General features: G+C 42.6%; 5 protein-coding genes across 5 annotated transcripts in view; 3 read left to right on the forward strand and 2 right to left on the reverse strand.

Annotated features, from left to right (window-relative positions):
• Positions 1–20,389, forward strand: part of SMCO3 (single-pass membrane protein with coiled-coil domains 3) — a 118,448-nt gene that overhangs the window by 66,713 nt on the left and 31,346 nt on the right. The gene's annotated exons all lie outside the window — the stretch shown is intronic.
• LOC128788948 (histone H1.10) lies at positions 1,237–2,133 on the reverse strand. Its single transcript, XM_053944316.1, has one exon. It carries the CDS (start codon positions 2,131–2,133, stop codon positions 1,468–1,470), a length of 666 nt encoding a protein of 221 aa, XP_053800291.1. The 3' UTR covers positions 1,237–1,467.
• Positions 13,596–14,021, forward strand: LOC128788976 (histone H4). The gene has a single exon (XM_053944348.1). The coding sequence runs from the start codon at positions 13,647–13,649 to the stop codon at positions 13,956–13,958; it is 312 nt and encodes a 103-aa protein (XP_053800323.1). The 5' UTR covers positions 13,596–13,646; the 3' UTR covers positions 13,959–14,021.
• Positions 15,192–16,401, forward strand: LOC128788954 (histone H3). The gene has a single exon (XM_053944323.1). It carries the CDS (start codon positions 15,345–15,347, stop codon positions 15,753–15,755), a length of 411 nt encoding a protein of 136 aa, XP_053800298.1. The 5' UTR covers positions 15,192–15,344; the 3' UTR covers positions 15,756–16,401.
• Positions 19,651–20,117, reverse strand: LOC128788956 (histone H3). Its single transcript, XM_053944325.1, has one exon. The coding sequence runs from the start codon at positions 20,109–20,111 to the stop codon at positions 19,701–19,703; it is 411 nt and encodes a 136-aa protein (XP_053800300.1). The 5' UTR covers positions 20,112–20,117; the 3' UTR covers positions 19,651–19,700.

The following is a 20,389-nucleotide window of genomic DNA, read 5'->3' on the forward strand; positions in this document are numbered from 1 at the left end:
GTCACTTTTAACCCAAAGGCTCTTTTAAGAGCCACCCACATACTCCGTGAAAGAGCTTTTACACTGTAGTTCCTCGATCTCGGGTATGGAAATGTAGCTAAAATAATTGTAGATAGAATTTTAAACAAATGTTTAGTCAGCTGCTTAATCTTGCAAGAGTAATTACAAAGTCCTTGAATATTTTTTCAAGTTAGAGGTAGTTTAAGTGTATTCACTCTTCTTAAATGTAAACGTTTAAATAGTTTTTCAGTAAGTGGAAACAGTGGGTTTTTTTAACAGTAAAATTAAGAGAATATAGTGTGTTCTTTCCAAATTAGAAGTTTCACAGTTAAATTAGCAAACATGCTTCACGAAGATAAAAACAGCATCTAATAATTTTTATGGAAAGGCGGAGGGAGAAATACTCGACCCACTTTATCTTTTGTTATTGATATTTCAGAATTGTCTCGAGCTAAAACATTTTGCCTCGTGTATGAGAAGGCAAGGATTACAGGCCTGGGAGAAGGGAGAATACCCCTGAAATGGGGTAGGCGCTTTAGGGGGATGAGATCTCACGAAACGCGGGCCCTGGGAGCACGGGTAGGCTCGGAGCCAGCGCGGGTAGCGCTCCCTGGCCCCCTCCTTTTCTCCCTTTTTCCACCCCATCCCCTCCCCCCTTCCCCTGCAGCGCGGGCTTTTCCAAAATTCCCAGCGGCCCAATGAGCGGCTGCGGCTTCTCCCATCAGCCAATCACAGACGGCGCCGGGCACCCCCCGGCGCTGCGCAAAGCTCCGCGCCGCTCCGCCTCTGCGCTCCCGCCCGCGGGGCTCGGGACAGCCGCCCGGCCGAGCTCCCGCCGCCCGCCCGGCCGAGCTCCCGCCGCCCGCCCGGCAGGGTGCGGGAGAGGAGCGCTGGTGACTCCTGCCCGCCTCCCGCCCCGGCAATCGCCTCCTCGAAAAAGTAGGTCGGTCAAATCACGCAGAAATTAAGACCTGCCCCACGCCAGCGCTGGCAAGAGGAAAGGTCATTGTCAAGAAAGCGGAGGAGCCGTGCTGACAGTTCCTGCTACGGTCACTAAGAGGTGTGGCAGTCGCATCCGTGCTGGTTAGGAATCGCGCTGATTTAGAGCAACGAAAGGAACCTCCACGCCCCAAAAAGGTACCCGCCCTTAAGCAGTCCCTTTAACATCTACACCCACTTGCGGTGCTCAAAAAAAAAAAAAAAAAAAAAAAAAAAAAACGCAGCCTTTAGAAAGCGTTTTCGCCGGGAATGTAAACTTTTATTTTTCCAAGTCTTAGTGTAAAACCACGGCCGTAAGTTTAGCGTCCCATCCACTCCACAGACGAACGTCCCACACGGATAGTGGCGAATAGTTGGCTCTGCTGCAGGCACGGAGCTCAGTGACGGAGTGTATCAGCCCTTTTGGGGACAATAGTGGGTGGCTCTTAAAAGAGCCGTTGGGTTTAAAAGTATTTCCACTTCAACACTTCATTTCTTCGGTGCTGCCTTCTTTGCCTTGGCTGCTTTCGGCTTGGCCGCCTTAGGCTTAGCTGCTTTGGGCTTCACCGCTTTCGCCTTAGCCGGGCTCTTCGCTGCTGCCGCCGCTTTTTTGGGCTTGGCGGCTTTTGTTGCCTTCTTGGGGCTCTTCGCTGCCTTCTTTGCTGCGGCGGCCGCCGGCTTCTTGGCTTTTTTGGGGCTCTTCTTCACCGCTGCCGCCTTCTTCGGCTTTTTGGCGGCGCTGGCGGGCTTCTTCGCCGCCGGCTTCTTGGGCTTGGCTGCAGCAGTTCTCTTCTTCGGGGCTTTTTCTTTCACTTCCCCGGGTTTCTTGCTGAGACGGAAGGAGCCGGAGGCGCCGGTGCCCTTGGTCTGCACCAGGGTGCCCTTGCTGACGAGGCTCTTGAGCCCCAGCTTGATGCGGCTGTTGTTCTTCTCCACGTCGTAGCCGCCGGCGGCCAGCGCCTTCTTGAGCGCGGCGAGGGAGAGCCCCTTGCGCTCCTTGGAGGCGGACACGGCCTTGGTGATCAGCTCGGTGACGCTGGGCCCCGCGGGCTTGCGGGCTTTGGAGCCGCTCGCCGCCTTCTTCGGCTTCTTGGCGGCCGCCTTGGCGGCGGGGGCCGCGACAGCGGGAGCGGCGGCGGGAGCGGTCTCCGACATCGCTGCAGAGACTTCTTCCTAATCAAAAGAAAGTAATTGGGCTACAGTAACCCCGATGCCTGAATTTATAGCGAAGCGGTGATCTGTGATTGGTGCTTTGCAGAGCCCGCCTAACTGTTAGCCAGGAAGAGCTTTTCCTCCTCCGAGTCTGTGTTTCTTCGGAGTTATAAATTCATATTTTTCGTAAAACGAGTGCCGCAAAATCACCCCAGTTTCTTCGGAGAGTGAAGAGAAGACGGTGGACTTTCATTCGGGCAAGTTTCTTGCTGTTTGGACCACAGATGGGAGAGAAAAGCTGTTTTAAACCCCGCGTTGTGAAGCCAGAAAGACCCCGGGAACGGCAAACTTTTGTTTTTCCTTCTAAATTAAAATAAAACACGTAGATAAAAAGTCTCCCCCGTCATGCAGGCTTACTCTTTGGGGGGTTTTCTTCAAATTAGGACAGAAACCGAGTGAGCAGCTTGAGTAGTTTTGTCGTAAATTGGTTTCAAAGACAAGGAAGTAACACAATTTCATGGCTAAGCTTTGAATATGGATAAAGATTCGGCTCTCTTAACCATATCTTTAACTATTAAGGATACGGTATTTCTACATATTTTCTTGTTTGGGGAAAGGAAGAGACCTTCAGAGGAATATATATACTGTTGAAAAGTGTTTGGAACTTGTCAGGGCTATGCTTTTTGTTGTTGGGGTTTTTTTTGTGTTGTTTTGTTTTTTGTGTGGTGCTTTATAAGTGGATAGAAAGATTTTAATATTTTTACAAGTAATCTGTCTGTAAAATGAAGTTGTTAATTCCTAGTTAATACCTAGAAATCCAAGATAAACGGCTAGTTTAACACTATCTCTGTTACCATAGTGGATGCTATTCTTTATGACTTACAAACATCAGAGGCAGACTTGAAGAGGAAAAATGAATAACAGGTATAGATACACTAATATGTATTATATGCAACTTAAACAATTATGCAGCCAGCTGAAGCATCAGTTATCACCCAACAAATTAAATACTGTGGAAATATGGCCTTCATTAATAGAATGCTTCAGTTTCAGCATAACTTACAAATATTTGGACACTGACTGTTGTGGTTTTGTGGGGGTTTTTATGTTTGTTTGGTTGTTTTGGGATTTTTTTTTGTTTTTTTTTTTTTTTTTTTTTTTTTGTTTGTTTGTTTGTTTTTGGGTTTTTTTGGGGTTTTTTTTTTTGTAGGTTTCATATTCCTCCAATTCTTTTCTTTAAAGGAAAAGGAAAAAAACTCACTATGAGGTTTCCATCCCAAGCCTAAGAATACTGAAATAATTTTCAATCCTCCTAAATCAGAATCAGTTTTAATTATTATAATCCTGCTTAATTATTGAGTCTCATAAAGTGACCATAGAAATTAATTAAAACTTTTAAGGATGGCAATGAATTATTTGGACTATTTTTTTTATTAAGCAAGAAGACAAAAGCCTCGATTGGTTTCTAATAAAAAAACAGCCATATTTTTTCCCTTGATTTGAAAGAACAATTTAAGATCAAACTTAATATTTTACCACATTGTATTTCATAAAAATTTGTCATGCAAAATGTCAGTGGGCTATTTCAACAAAAGAACATTATTTCTAGGCTGGATAAAATTGAGATTCAAAATGACATGTGGTATGTTACAAAGGGCCCTGACGTGTATTTTTATATACTGAATGTTGAAGACACAAAGTTATACTTGATACCAAAAAGTTTTGATTTAAATGAGACAGATTAAAATGACAATGATACAGTAGATACATTAAAATTACAAATCAAAACAATAAACTGTGGCTGTTCCATATTCTCTTTTATTTATATTTTTATTTTGTTGCTTGCATGCAGGTGAGTTAATAAATACTCTGAAGGAGAGAAACGGTAACTGGAGATTGGAAAAGATTAGGCTTGTCAGTACTCCACAGTAAAAAACAGACTGAAGGGAATACTGAAGTGGGCTGTGAGATATGCCATGCCTCTCATGAACATGACATTGATCCCACATAAACAACTAGACCAAGTCCACAGTAGCCATAGATTTTGAAAATTCAGTGTGGCAAGTCGTGTGAACAGTATGAATACTTTTGAGAGGTAAAAAAGTATTTGCTTTGGTAAGACGAGAGCATTATGCATATTTTCCAGTCTAGCTGAACAAAGATAAAGCAGAATCTGACTGTAAGTGATACAAAAGGGAGCAGGGAAGTGTTGTCGTCTATCCGGGTCTGTTTAATGTGATGTACATTCTTCAGAGAATAAAGGCTGCACGGCGGCTGACGTGCTTTAATCCCTGCAGCTTTGACAGTTTGGTGTTAGAGCTCTGTGACTGGTTTATTACACTTGAAACCGGTCAAGAAACTGAGAGCAACAGGGAGTGGACAATAGCCGCTCCTACAAGAATGCAGCTGTAGCCCCAGGGGTGCATCCTCCTTGCACCTCCCTCACATTCACACATTTGCGCTTCAAGCTTGCTTTTAGTAAACCTGCTCTCAGCCCTTCAGGAGAGGAGAGGTTTCCTTCCCTTCCCCCATGAACAGACCGGAGGTTAGAGATAAAGGCACAAGATGGAAAGTGATGGGAGATCTTAGATCTTCCTCCCTAAGGAGCGCAGCCTTAGAACTCCACCTGCAGCAGATAAGGATTGCTGTCCCTACTCTGTGGTAAGTTTTAAAGGCACAGAAACGTTTCTGGGTGGTTTGGGGGTTTCTTTGTTTGGTTCCTTCTGTTTTGTTTTTGTAAGGAAAGCATATGAAGAAGATTGTGAGGGTTGTCATCTAAAGTATTTCAAGGGTAGAATGTAGGACTTCTCTCACTTTTAGTTCTGGATGCATCCCTGTAAATCCCTCGTGTTCCCTGCTCCCCGTTTGGAGTTGCATTTCTGAAGTCCTTTTCTTTTTCCTAGTAGCCTGAGATATTGGAAGTCTTGGCAGCTGGCCTCCGGCATTGTGTGTCAACATCCTTTATTGTATCTTTTCCTTAACCATCACACTGGCTCTTATCTGTGGAGAATTATCCCTGGCCTACTTCTGAGAAGACAAAATGTTCCTGTTCTCACCATTATTTCTGGGGAAGGTGATATTTTTTTTTCCTTTTTTCTTTCCTTTCTTTTTTTTTTTTTTAATATTAATAAAGAGAAGGGATTTAGAAATACGAGGTGGTGTGAGAAGGGGAGGGTTTTAGGGGTTATTCCTGCACTCTGGGCCAAACAACGACATTTTCTGCTTAATTGGGTAAAACAAACTCGTCAATTGCTTTAAGCAATTTTCAAGTTTGCACTGCTGGAAATAGCTGTTAAACGCAACACTGAACCACAGTGTAAATTCTTCTATTTTAGAGACTGATCATTACAAATAGCATTGACATTGCCTTGGGTGTTTTATTGATAAAAGATACGAAGCAAAGCAAGCATCTGAGCACATAATTTATCAAATCAGTGGTACATTAGGGAACAGTTTTTTTTACCAGACAGAGAAATTTTCCTCATGTTAACAAAATTACTTGAAAATGAAAAAACGTTTTGAAAGTGAGCTGGTAATAAAAATAGTTTGCAGTTTCCATGTGAAGAGATGATATTTAAATGTGACTCATATAATACTTAATTAAACAGCAAACATTTTTCAGTATTCTCTCAGATTTCCTTTCCAAGCACCCTGTACAATTGTTGTCTCTGTTTATCTCTTACTGAGGAACTCAAACATTTTTGCTCTCTTTAAATGTACACCCAAAACATGGCCTCACTCCCTTGCACCATCACACACATGCCCAGATTTCCTTCCTGAGCTGTGTAGGTGCTACTGCAGATTACAGAGGAACCTACAAAATGACAAAGTATTTTCTAATGTGGGGATCTTCAAAACAAAATTAGTTCATATATAATGTGAGAATTCCTAAGACTGTATAGTAGAGAAAATACTTAACTTTTCTTCTTGTCAAGAGAGCAACTTCTCAAGGAGGAAAAACATTAGACAAATAAAGGCAAATAAGACATCCAGACTGCAGGAGGAGAGCAATCCAGATAAGCTGATTAGACAAATTTAGCTGAAAGCCTACAATCACTTAATTACAATTACTATAGTTAGGACAGTGAAGATACAGAGAAATTGACAACTTTTAACTGAAGCATGCTGTCTTCTTAATAAATAGTAATTTTACAGTTGCTCAAGTAATCACTCTCAATATTAGTAATAAAAACACCATGACAAGATCAAAAGACATTAGTCAGGTTTCTGTCATGCTGAAACTATATTGACAATACTGGTTCGGCAACTGCAAACTTTATATGTAGGGAAGATTCAAGGTGTCAAAGAGTTTCAGTAGTAAAGAAGCCTACATCCTTTTAGTTATACTTCACCTAAGCTAACAAAAATATATGGACAGTTATTTCAGCGTTAGGACAATCAAATCTCCTAAAAAGAGTATCTCATCTTTTAATCTAACACCTAATGCAGTAGGTCCTGAACATGCTCAAAGAAGCATCAGCTAGAGCAGAGGGACACTAAATACTTTATGAGGAGCATGTTCCGAAATATTATTTCTTACATTTAAATAGAATTTCCCATGTTTCAGTTTGTGCCTATTGCCTCTTTTCCTGTGCAGTACTATAGAAAACTGGATCTTTGTCCTCTATTCCCCCCCACAGGATATCTGAACACATTAATAAGACACTCCTCACATGAGAGATGCTCCAATCCCTTCATCTTCTTTGTGGCCCTTCACTGGTCCCACTCCAGTTCTGTTCACGCTTCTGTTGCACTGGGAAGGCCAGAACTTGACACAGCACTCCAGTTTTTCTCACCAGTGATGAGTGGAGGGAAATAATTATTTCCCTGGGTACCATTTTGCACATAGTCTTTCTCCAGGTTAATCTGTGAAGCCCATATATGGATTAACCCTGAATGACACTCCCACAATGCTTTAAATTTGGGTAGTTCAATAGAGACAGCTTCAAAAACCACTTTAACCTCTCACACAGTCCTTAGTTTCAAGGCTTGTCCAGATGAGTTTGAGCAACCCTGATTTGGCTCGGTGCTCATGCTGTATGCTACTGAAGGATTTGTTAAGGCTAGTTAGATTCTCAGCAGAACTTAAATTCCTACAGTCTGGAGTGATCAAAAGTGACTGACTGATCGAAGAAGTGACTCTTCTGCCATAACTGCTAAATGTTTGCCAACCAGCAAAAAAGGGCTGTGTATTTTAATGAATGACCTCCCAAATCTTCTCTTTTCCACCATATAATGAGAGCCTAAAGTATCAAAATATTCCTTCTAGTTTCTGAAAGCCTTTGGGCCAGAGATTCTCTTCTAACCAAATTTTACTTCTCTCCATCCATCCATGGGACTGAGAATTACTGCTAGTAGCAGTAGTGTTGGTAAGCTTAGGAACCTCAGTAATGAGCAGGATTCTGTGTCACCTTCTTCCGCAGACCAACTAAATTTGTATTGATTTCAGCTGAAGAAAAAGATGAAGAAGGTAAGTGCAGAAAGATGAAGAAATATAGGCATCTACATGCAAAAATATGGAAATGTAACCCCTGGAAATGTAACTTTTGCAGCGTGCCTGGAAAGAACTGGAATGTGGTGTTTGAAACTATGTGACATGCTGTCTATCCTCCCAGGTGCACAACAGAGTCAATTTTTTTTTTTTTTTTTTTTTTTTTTTTTTTTTTTTTTTTTTTTTTTTTGTGATGGAGATTGTAACTACTGATTCAGTCAGAAATGCAAATTGAAACTATGCCATCAATACAGAATAACTCTGTCCTACCCCTTCAGTGACACCCGGGATGTACATGATGTTAGATGCCATTTCCTAAGATATCAAAGGTAATTCCAGCCCTTCATTCTGAGTGGAGGGAAGTAGGATGCTGGAAGTTTTCCTGGGACAATACACTGCAGGCCCAGCTATGCACCCAGACTATGCAGCCTCTCTTACTCTTCAGGTATCTGAAGAGTATGGCCAAGACCTAAGTACAAAATCAGTCATTTTGGGTTAAAGATCAATGCATTTCTCAGGTTACAGAATCAGCACATACTGAGGAAGGGATAACTCATTGATGTTGAGTTGCAGTATTTACAAGGTCAAACAGTTTCAGGGAAGATGTGAATAAAAAATCAAATTTACAGTATTCAAAAGGAAGAAACAAAAAACATGTTTAATAGGCTTTTTTTCAAAATTTACTTTAGGAAGAGTCTCAGTACAGGGTGCAATGTTTCTCTAGAACTTGCTGATACACTACAGATTTTCTCTCAGTTTCATTTTGTTTCATTTTAGAAAAGTATTAGAAGTGAAAGTAATAATCAGGAAACACCAACACTTCCAGGGTAGAAATTTATATTTAAATGTTTGTGTTTGTCAGCTATGAAATTAAACTGCAGTCTCAAACAGCCTAGGACTGCAGGGATCAGATAATTTTATTTATGATCTGAATTAAAGTCTACAGAATTTGTATATAAATGCTGTGAGTATCAACTAGGAAAAATAATTTAAAAGGTTGAGAACATTTTATGTATTGAAAAATGCCGGATAAGCGACATTGTCTTCAAAGATATGTTAGATTCTTCATCTGGAATAAACTGTATCAGTTTTACAAATACTAAGAAATATTGCAAAGCTGCTAATGTCAGCAGGAGTTGACAAGCACCTCAGTAGATCTGGATCTTCAGATTATATTTCTATGTTGATAGTGAATCAAAAGCAGTATGTTAGCAGAAAAGGATCACAGTGACTGCTTCCCTAAGACAGGAGAAGAAGATCTTTGTCTGTAGACAGGAATGGTATACTCCTATTTGGAGTTTTAGGCCTAGTTTTTAGTTCCAAATTTCAGGTTATGGGAAGTGAACAATAAGTCAATACACAGAAGAGAGAAATAGCGATTGTCAGACGTCTAAGAATTTGTCCCTGATGAAAAGGCATGTATTATTGAAGTACCCCGACTGAAAGAGAATGCTGAAAAACTAAAGTTTCTTCTTAAACACTTAAAATATGATGAGAAAGGAAGTGATTTTTCCTTAATATACATGGTTGAAAGTACAGGAACTGATGTTCTTTACAGCAAGTTAGCAGTGAGGAAATAACTTCTACTATGGAGTAGAAAATGTTACAGGGAATGACAGCAGTCTCCAAGAAACAGATTGACTGAGTCTCAGAAATAATATGGATTCTGTTGACTTGATAGTGGATGGATTGCAACAAAAATTGCTCATGTCTAGGTATAGTTAATTATCACAGAACTGTTGATTAAAGACTATCTGTGTGGGCAAAGGAGGGATGTTTATGCATTATACTTGACATTTCATTATATTTTTGGAACCATCTCCCAAGTTTGGGATTAGAGGGACTACAGGCAGAATCAGCAGGCTCTTAGGTATTTGAAAATTGTTTGTAGCACAGGGCCAAGGGGCTAGAGTCAACAACCAGTTAAGAAAACAATGCTCCAGGGCTGCTATTATTTAGTGTTTTCTGGAACAACCTGGGTGCTGAGGCAGAATGTACACTTAGCTAGTGTGGATAGCACAAAGTGAAGAAGGCAGACAGGGTAAAAAGTAATACTTTCAGACAAAAGGGATGTTAATAAGCTTGAGGTATGGGCCAACAGAAATCTTGTGCAGTTTGTCGAAGAGAAGAGCCAAGTTCTGCACATGAGGGCAGTTGCATGCTATTGCCTCAGCATAGCCCAGGTGATGCCTGGTCTGACCTGGCCAGGACCTGGACATTGTGGTGAATTCCCTAACTATTGTATCCTTAAAGACAAGCTGCTTTGTCCAGAGCATGACCATTAATAAATCCCTGTATGTGCCTGGGGTTTTCAAATGGAATTTTTTGTTTTCCAACCAAGTATTGCTGTAACAAAACAGAGCACAGCAGCAGTGTCTGGAGTCACTAACAAAAGGCATATCGCCATTTTTCAGAGTTGGCTTCCTTCAGAAATGCATAGCCCAAGACAATATTCAATAAATTCCTACAAGGATGCTCACATTAGATTTGCACTTGGAAAACTATGCCCCAGAGAGACCATTTGGACAAGGCAGTACTTCAGCTGCTTTTAAGTACTTACAGCTCTGTAAGGGTTGGCAGAGTTCAGCTGAAAAAGTACTGCCCAGACCAGCTCTGCATGAGCAACAAGAGGAGCTGCTCAGTCTCAGCTGTGCAAAAAATGTGGTGCTTACAATTCTTTCTGGATTCATCTTTCTGACTTAATCAAGGGACAGTGCATCATGAGACCTGTGCTGCTTCAATCAAATGCCAGTTTAGAAAGAAGAGAAAGGATTTGAGAGAAGCAAAGCTCCTGAGCATCCGAGTCAGCTGGGGTTGATGAATAGCAGGTTAGATGTTTACTGTGTCTCTACTGGACTGCAGGAGCAGATTTGCATGAAGTGCTACTGAGCTTGGAGCTCCACAGGCCACCCTGGAGCACTTGTTAGAGCACTCCTCGGTGTTTTCCCTCAGATAAACCCAGGAATGCTATGGCCACAGCCAGAATTTGCTCAATATTGTTGCCCTTGCCCCCCCTTACAGTTTATTGACCCTGTCCCTTCTCTCCTACATCCTATAAAAGCTTCATGTGAAGAACTGGGTATTTCATTAACTTCCCAACACCCCAAACCTGATCTAGGACTTCCTCCAGCCTTTTTTTCCTGGACCTATTAAGCTATCCCAGCTGTTCCAGCAGTTCCGTGAGCCTGCAAGACTTCAGCTTGTGCATGGAGTGATGGGGGTGAGGCCCATGCAAGCCTTCCTCCCAGCAGTGACTCAGACAACATGCCCACAAGACAATTTTTGGAAGATTTTGCCTCTCCGTGGCTCATGTGATCTGTAAGCCACTCTATGTGAATGGCAAACTGCATCCTCAAAGGTCAGCCTAAGATGCTGGACCACAACAGAGGTCTTTTCTTGATTTATCAGTCCCTGTGTATTTTCTGAATTTGACAGCATGAAGGAAGTTGGAAACAGCCCAAACCAGGGGTACAGCCCAAACTCTTACCCCTGACCAGTGGGAGTGTTTAAATAAAAAGATGAGAATGGGTCTCTTCACCTCTGACTGTCTGAATTAGCAGGGAAATGCAGGGAAAATACTAAATTAGTTATCAGTGCACCAGCCATTACACTAAATTTGCCGTATTTGCTAGTTTTGCTTGGACAGCAGAAAGCATTTCTGCACTTATGCTAATGCCAGAAGATTCCTTCCAAATGGTAAATCCACACATGCAAATATTGATTTTTGTGCCTCAGTCTTAAAATCAGAGCTTTCTGTGCTTAAAAAAATTCTTGCCAAAATGATGTGTGCTGGTCTATTTTAGTAAGCACAGCTTTCTAGCATGGCTTATGTGCTGAACTGAAGGTGCGGTGTGTGGGCACGGGGAAACAGAACAAAGACCACTGGGGTAGATTTAGTAGCTTAAGAACTGCCAAAGAAGTCAGATCTTGTGCAGTTTACAGTCCTGTGTGGAGGCAATTCCCAGCTGATCCGATCTCCATGCTGTAGGAGTTGAATACTCTCCATCCATGTTCTTTCAGATATTACATGAGGAGAGTTTAACATTTAATTTTAAATTTTCCTAATGAGTATATTTGATGTTAGATTGTATTTTTAATTAGCGGAAGGATACTGTATTGAAATTGCAGCCAAGCATAATAAAGCATTTGCAATAGACAGTTTAATCACTGTAGAAACAAAATTCTCATTACTGGTCTCTATATGCTCAATATCAATGCTGCCCCCCTGCCCAGTCCCTGGGAGGGAATAGGTTGATTGAAATCATCTCAAGCCTGTTGCTATCTCCAAACTTTTACATTTCTTCTCCAGTTTTCACAAGTTTATTGGTACACGGCCCATCCTCCCCACACCTCATTTTCATCTGGCTTGCTCAGGAAGGAGTTTTTGTTAGTCATCTGAGGAAATCTGATGATTCACTGGTGCAGTTCTCTTGTCTAAAACCATGGTAACCCTTCCGTCTCCCTGATGTTGAAATAAGCACAGTTTTCTTTTCAGTGTGTTATTCCTCCAGTTCGTTGAGGTTTTGCCTTTCTCCTCTGAGCTCTCCTCTCTTGTAGGAATATGCTGGTCCATCAAAAGTGTTCAGGTTTTCAGTGCAAGGCAAGAATTTATTTCTTTCCTCCAGATGAAATCTTTGTTTTCAGCATGGCAGATCTCAAGAGCATGAATACAGTGCAAAGCAGGGATCTGTTCAACCTGCCTCGTTCACAGAGGGCTTAGTGCATTTCCGTTCTTCCTTTCAGAGTGACACAGAATACTTTGAAGGGGGAAGGAAGCAGCAGCTGCCAGTGGGTGGAAAATAAAGAATATGAAAACTTATAAAATACTTACCCTAAATTCAAAACTATTCGTTTGAAAGTACAAAGATATTTCCAGAATTTTATTCATATATATTCTTAAAATATAATGTTTGGCAATATTTTCTTTTACTAATGTTGACCTAAATTCAAAGTAGCATATAATGAATGATTTTTAAATTTTAACACTTTAAAAGGATACATAGAAATTATGTTTGCCTTTCATACATAAAAGGACAAGAGAAAACCAACTTTATTTAGGTATCAGTTTTCAGTTGTACCAGCCCAGGATGTTTTTAGATGATGACATTTGGAATGTCCTAAGACCACTCCTGACTTTCACAGAAGGTAATTCAGAATATCTTTTGTTTCCAGTATTGATAGAGACGCACTCACACGCACACACGCACAAAAAGATAAATATTGAAAAGCCTAATCTATAGTAAAAAGCAGAGTGATTTTTTTACTAATCAAGGAGCAGAAATTTCAGTCTATAGTTATGGTAAAGGTCATTTTGCAAAAAATTAAAACCCAAAAAATTACCCCTCTGCAGTAACTCAAAATGAGCAAAATTAGCAGAAGTCACAAACTAATATAACTTTAAGAATATAAAAAAATTGTATTTCACCTTCTGTTTTAATATGTGACTACAGACAAGAAGTTGCTGATGTAAAATTGGAATATTTAAGAAATGGGAGGTGAAGATCAAAATAAAGAAACCAATAAAATTAAATATTATTATGAAAAATAATTTAAAGCTGTTAAGAGATCTCCAATCATTAAAAAGAGTGAAGCAACGTTTACAGCACTTTGAATACAAATTAACCAAAAGTATTAATAAACGACAGAATGAAAATAACAAGAATTTGAAGTAAATCACAGCACCCACTGCCAGTGCAACAAAATATAATACACGCACATATGCAAGTGGTGTATACACATCTGGGCGGGGAGGAGAAAGCTTTCCAACTGTATGAACACGCGCATCGCTGGAATTTTTTTCTTGGAGGATGTTCATTCTTTGGTTTACTTGCCAGACTTTGCAGCGCCCTAAACACGTAACACCGAACGATGGATCGTCATCGGTGACGTAACAGGGAAATGGGCGGGAACCCCGCCCCCTTCATCTGCAGTCCTCAACCAGGTCGGACCAAACTCCATAAAAGCCGCGGCGCGGCCGCCGCTGCCTCACACCGCTGGTGTCGGGAGCAGCCGGAGGAGTCTCGTGATGTCTGGCCGGGGCAAGGGCGGCAAGGGGCTCGGCAAGGGCGGCGCCAAGCGCCACCGCAAGGTGCTGCGCGACAACATCCAGGGCATCACCAAGCCGGCCATCCGCCGCCTGGCTCGGCGCGGCGGCGTCAAGCGCATCTCGGGGCTGATCTACGAGGAGACGCGCGGCGTGCTCAAGGTCTTCCTGGAGAACGTGATCCGCGACGCCGTCACCTACACGGAGCACGCCAAGAGGAAGACGGTCACGGCCATGGACGTGGTCTACGCCCTCAAGCGCCAGGGTCGCACTCTCTACGGCTTCGGCGGCTAAAGCTTTGCGTTCCTTTCGGACCACCGTAACAAAAACCCCAAAGGCTCTTTTAAGAGCCGCATACTTAAACTGTAAGAGAGCTGTGTTGCTTTAATGTAATTTGTTGGCTGCAAAATTTTAAATTTTGATTCTTCTCTAATTCATGGATGTATTTGTAGAAAACATTTATTTTAATTACTTTACATTAATGTTGCCAGGACATTAATGTTGCTGCTAATAGGCTGAGTACCGTCTTACTTATTTAAATGTTCTACGTTTAGGACAGCGTCTAAGATACCTAAAAAAATACCAAAGCAACCTAAACGTAGCCTCCTGTTCCGTGGTGACGGCTTAAATGTGTGGATCTGCCTGCAGGCATCTCATGTCGGGGGATTTCCCCCTTTATTGTGTAAACAGTAAAAGTAGATACCTATTTATATTTAAATGAAGTTAATGTCGATTGTAGGGCAAGATGATAGGTATCATCTCCCTAAGTCAATTACCAATGTTAAAAAGGTCCCCTTCGTCCTCTGAATGTGATGTGTAGGAAATTGTCCGTTATTTGCCCTTTCACTGAGTTTAAGGCTAGGAATACATTTTCTTTTAATTCGGGGTGCTAGAGGTGTTCTCTGTACGTGCTGTCAGTACCTGCCTTTCACCTGAAAGCCCCTCCTGATCGGGCTCCAACGACAGCTCACCTGTCAGACTAGGGAGATACTGCAAATACATACACTGAGGAAAATTGAACTTTCACCTGACGCCTTGCTGCGCTTCACCAACAGCCTAAGGATACGTTGCATGCGGAAAGATTCAGCAATTTGAAAGTACTCTCCCTTGGATTAGAAAACTTGCATTTACAATTAATTTTGATCCCAATACATTTACCCTGCCAGATGAAAGTTACCCAAAGCGGAGAACAACCTCTCCCACGAAAACTCCCTCACAATACACAACCCTACGCACCCCATAGTAAATCCAAGCCCCCAAAAAATCCAAGTCCCAAAACACTGTTATGATTCATATTTCGACAAAATTTTTTAAAAAAGTATATTACAGAAAAAAACCCCATGAATTTTCTATGTATCCAGCTCAGCATAATTTGCAATTTCTCATTTTCCGTTTGAACATTTCTCCGTAAAGGTCTCATTTTTGAGGAAGGCTGTAAAAATTGTGATAAGAGAGAGACCACCCTTAAAACAAAAGCGGCGGGGGCGCTGAGGGGGGGCAGCCGTTGGGGAAGGCGCGCGCCTTCGAGGCGGGCTTTTCAAAATTGAAGGTACCCAATAGGAGCGGCGTATTCCTGGCAGCCAATCAGGGAGCGGTGCAGTCTATAAAAGCGGCTGCGGCAGCACGGTGCGCTTATTTCTCGGTGTCAGTTCCCGGGCTTTGCTGTGAGTTCCTGCAGCGATGGCGCGCACGAAGCAGACGGCGCGGAAGTCGACGGGCGGCAAGGCGCCCCGCAAGCAGCTGGCCACCAAGGCTGCCCGCAAGAGCGCGCCGGCCACGGGCGGCGTCAAGAAGCCGCACCGCTACCGGCCCGGCACGGTGGCGCTGCGCGAGATCCGGCGCTACCAGAAGTCCACGGAGCTGCTGATCCGCAAGCTGCCCTTCCAGCGCCTGGTGCGCGAGATCGCGCAGGACTTCAAGACCGACCTGCGCTTCCAGAGCTCGGCCGTCATGGCGCTGCAGGAGGCCAGCGAGGCCTACCTGGTGGGGCTCTTCGAGGACACCAACCTGTGTGCCATCCACGCCAAGCGCGTCACCATCATGCCCAAGGACATCCAGCTGGCCCGCCGCATCCGCGGCGAGCGCGCCTGAGTCTCCTGCCCCGGGTGCATTCTATGTGATCCTGAATTCTTTTTCTCACACCCTAAAGGCTCTTTTAAGAGCCACTACATTCCACAAGAGAGTTGAGACGCTATTTTCCTTATACATTCTTAAAAGAATTATTCTGAAATTCTAAAAGGTTACTGCTATTCCAATGTAAGTATGCCAGTAATATCAAGTACTTAAGCTGCTTTCCTATTTTAGGCAGTGTTGCATGCTGTTTTTGTGATGTGCTTTCTAATGCCCATTCAACTGTACAGAATGAGTAAATTGCATAAAGCAAATGAGTGTTCAAACACAGCAAGTGGAAAATATCATACCAAGTCAGACAGCCCACACTTTGTTTTCCCTGTCCCTCTTCCCTCCCCCCACCCTGAACTTGATATTTTGTGTAAAACAGTCTATTTGGAGCAGTCGAGGTTTACTTTAAAGCTCTGTGGAAGGTATAACCTGAGTTAGCATTAGAAGAAAAACATTATCAAGTTTCAAATAGTTTTTATTAACTTTTATACTCTATCATTGCTTTTACTGTGATGTACTCTTGAAATTTTAACTGGGTATCTCAGAGATCTACGTCTGTCACATGACTAAAACAGTAGTGCTAAGATTATAAGCTCGATGATAGGATTAATAATTGAGAAAGTCAATAATTTAGTCTAATTGGTTTTTCTGCCTTTTTTTTTGGGGGGGGGGTGGAGGGGAATGGGTGGGTGGATATGTTCAGGCTGAGGACAGGCTGGAGAAGATGACCAATGAGTACCTGGAAAGGCAAAGAGAATCCGGTGGTTGGTTGTTTCTGACAAGTCACCTCTCTTCTATTTTCCCATTATATGGAGATCACTGACACAAAGTTTTGTGGCTTCTGTTTGGCACCACATCAGCTGAGGAAAAGAAATCAGCTGCCAGGGCTTGGCAGATTTAGCCAATGGGAGACCTGTAGGAAATAAGCTCATACAGTTTTGAGAGTTAAAAGACAAGTGTTTTGTATTTGATGACAAGAAAACTGAGTCATTAGAGGAACATGCATGGGGAGATTGAAAGCCAACACTCAGGAGAATTCAGCTGATCCAATAAAACTTTGTCGTTAGGAAATTACAGTTGGCCTTTACTTCAATTTTTGGTTGTGCCAAGTCTTACAGACTGGCACTGTTTTAGTATTTTAGAGAGGTCAAGTTTTCTACAAATTCATAAATAAAGCACTGAGATTTCTATTGATTTTGCTTCTTTGCTGTCACATCTTTTCCTCTGTCCTTGACAATGAACTCCAGCTTTTCCAAAACCCTTTTGTAAATATTACCAGCCAAAGTGTTCTGAAATTAAAATTCAAGTATTTGAGTATGGCATGTGGGGAACCCTGTAAGAGGCTTCATATGGTATTTTTCTGAAACAATACACACGAGGTAAACATGGTATATACAAGAAATACTCATAGCATAGTGAGGTAGGTATGAAAGTAAATATAAACACATATATGTAAATGTTATATACCTGTATATATACCTTCATATGCTCTTTTTCCATTCATAAATTTCAGATCCATCCATCTCTTTCTCCCACCTGCCTTAGGACCATCTGGAATGTTTTCCTGCAGTTCTGATATTATATGGTGTATTAAATAATAGAAACCATTCCACATCTGGTACTAGATGATCACTCAAAGTCTCTTTTAATTGAAATTATTCTATTATCTTCTATTCTTTTGTGTGTACATCACCACTTGCGGAGTAAGGGGTGAGAATTTATACATGGCAGTACTCCTGTGAGAAGAGTACAGAGACTGTGCCTAAATGTAATTTAAAAAGAACTCTATTATTATAATATTAAAATTAACACTATATCTGCCTACTCTCTTAAGACTTCAGTAGCCTCCGTCCTGATACTACTCGTTGCTACACACTTGCAATTTATAACTGACTTAAACTTCGTAACTAGGCCCAAATTCGAGGTTAGCAAAGGTTAAAAGGGCTAAAACCTTAGAAGTGTGGCAATTGTAAATAAAGAGGCAGGGGTCACTGGTGCCAGGCTCTATAAAGAACATTCCCTGATATCAGTCTATGGAAACTGCTCTCAAAAGTGAATGAGGAAATGATTAATTATGACTGGTGAGTTGCTAATATCTTCTCTGTGTTCTCAGGCCGTATTTCAGTGATCTTCCGTAAAATTGCTAAAAGGGACTGGGTAGGATCTTGCAGCATTGACATGGTGCTACTTTTTAGAAATACCACAGTTTATTTATTTAGTTATTTATTTTTCCTAGTTAGTGTCAATATGCTCTATTACAACTAAAGCAGAAGGAAGAAAGAAAGGCTGAGGTTATCCTTTAATTTATTATTTTCTCTGACTTTAAAAAAAACATGGAATTTTTATGGCCTACTGAAATATCTCCTTCTCTCCCCAGGCTATTAGTTAAAATTTTCTTATAACATCATGCTGCTTAATCAAGATAAGGATAAATCTTCATTATGCTACACTATATAACTCCCCTTCCATTCCAACCTTGTTCCAAAATCAGGCAATGACAACCAATAAATTTAATCAGGGGGCTTTACATGGGAGGAAGAAAAATGAAGGGGGGAAATAAAAAATGGATAAAAGGCAGAACCCCCCAAACAAATCTTTATCCTATCTGATTGGTAGAGTCTGCAAGTCTTTCTGCTTTCATTTCCCAACCACCCAAGTGCTGTCTCTGGCAGACGGGGTCTGCAGCGCAGCATCTCTAAGCAGGCAAATAGCGCCCAGAAGCCTCTAAAGACTGCAGGTGGCCACTCCGGCTTCTAACAGCAGCCTTCAAGTGCTCTGCAGTCCTCAAGACTCTGGCATCCCAAGTACCAGATGTGAATTTTTGCAGATGGAGAGAAGAAAGGGAGATGATTCCAAAAATAACTGGAGAAACATCAGCTACTGATGAATCCAATGTTTAGTTTTAAACTCCTTCTTTGGATTCTCAGACTCTTGTTAGACTGACCTTGCCTCATCAAAAGAATTTGAACAAAGGTGGGTTCTTTAAAGGCTGAAAACTGCAGGTGTATATAAGTGTCCTTCCAGAAACTCATGAAGAATGCTGAAGAACTGGCTGCAGAAATGACAACTCAGCAGACATCATATATGGTGATCACTACCGGAGAAATACAAGTTAAAAGACAAATACATTTACTCTCATTAGGGCAAGAATATATAAATTTTCACTCTATAAAACTTATTGAAAATACCCCCTCCAAAAAAAAATTAAACAAAACAAACTAAAACCCACAACCTTATCCCCCAATTTTGTGTTATTATGGTAACAAATCTGGAAAAGTTTGGTAAATTATTCTTGTCTACAGTATTTTCAGTCAGTTTCTTGGCCTTTTCAGTTACTTTTCTTTACTGCAAGCCTCATGCACCCTGTGCCATCAGCAAGGTGGTCCATTGTTTTAACACTAGGTATAATGATATATATCAAATCTGAAATAATCAAACCTGACTTATTGCAATGGATATTCTTGTTTCTGGCGTTAAGAATTGTGGGAGCAGGGCAGCAGCCCCTTTAAGGCAATCTGTTAGTGAGATTTGACAGGACAGTTACACAGGAAGTTTCTGCTCTTGCCTTGAACCAGCCAGCCAGGGCTTAAGGTAGATTTCCTGAGCACGGCCGATTCCAGACACAGGAATGTCCGTGTCAGGCCCCTTCTACCTCGCTTTTTCTCTTCAAAGCTGTGTCACATCCAGAGATGTAAATCCCTCCATCCTGCCTGAGGCTCACTAACCACCCTCTTAACTTGCATTTCTCACACTTTCCCCAAGAAGTTTTTTTAAAGCACTTGTTATTTTGCTGTTCTGCAAAACATCCCGGCTTAATTTCAAGGGAAACTTTTAAGTAGCGCTACAGCTCCTTTTATTGTGCATGTAGTGGCTCTTAAAAGAGCCTTTGGGTCTGCGTGAACTACAGCAGGAGACTCAGGCGCGCTCGCCGCGGATGCGGCGGGCCAGCTGGATGTCCTTGGGCATGATGGTGACGCGCTTGGCGTGGATGGCACACAGGTTGGTGTCCTCGAAGAGCCCCACCAGGTAGGCCTCGCTGGCCTCCTGCAGCGCCATGACGGCCGAGCTCTGGAAGCGCAGGTCGGTCTTGAAGTCCTGCGCGATCTCGCGCACCAGGCGCTGGAAGGGCAGCTTGCGGATCAGCAGCTCCGTGGACTTCTGGTAGCGCCGGATCTCGCGCAGCGCCACCGTGCCGGGCCGGTAGCGGTGCGGCTTCTTGACGCCGCCCGTGGCCGGCGCGCTCTTGCGGGCAGCCTTGGTGGCCAGCTGCTTGCGGGGCGCCTTGCCGCCCGTCGACTTCCGCGCCGTCTGCTTCGTGCGCGCCATCGCTGCACAGACACACGACACGAGAGAGAAAAAGAAATGAATACAGCGCTGCTTCCACTGCCGCTATTTATAGAGCAGCCCGCTCTCTGATTGGCTGGCAGAGACGCGATCTCATTGGCTGCCGTGGGATCCCAGCCGGGCCCGGGGAGGCCGGAGCTCTGCCCGGAGCCTCTCGGCCCCGCGGCTGCGACCCCGCTCCGACCCCAACGCGCTCGGTGCGGGTCCAGGGCCTGGGGCGAACCGGGATTTGAGACACAGTGCTCGTATCCCTTCTGCTT

This window comes from Vidua chalybeata, chromosome 5 (assembly GCF_026979565.1).
Source record: "Vidua chalybeata isolate OUT-0048 chromosome 5, bVidCha1 merged haplotype, whole genome shotgun sequence".
Lineage (NCBI taxonomy): Eukaryota > Metazoa > Chordata > Aves > Passeriformes > Viduidae > Vidua > Vidua chalybeata.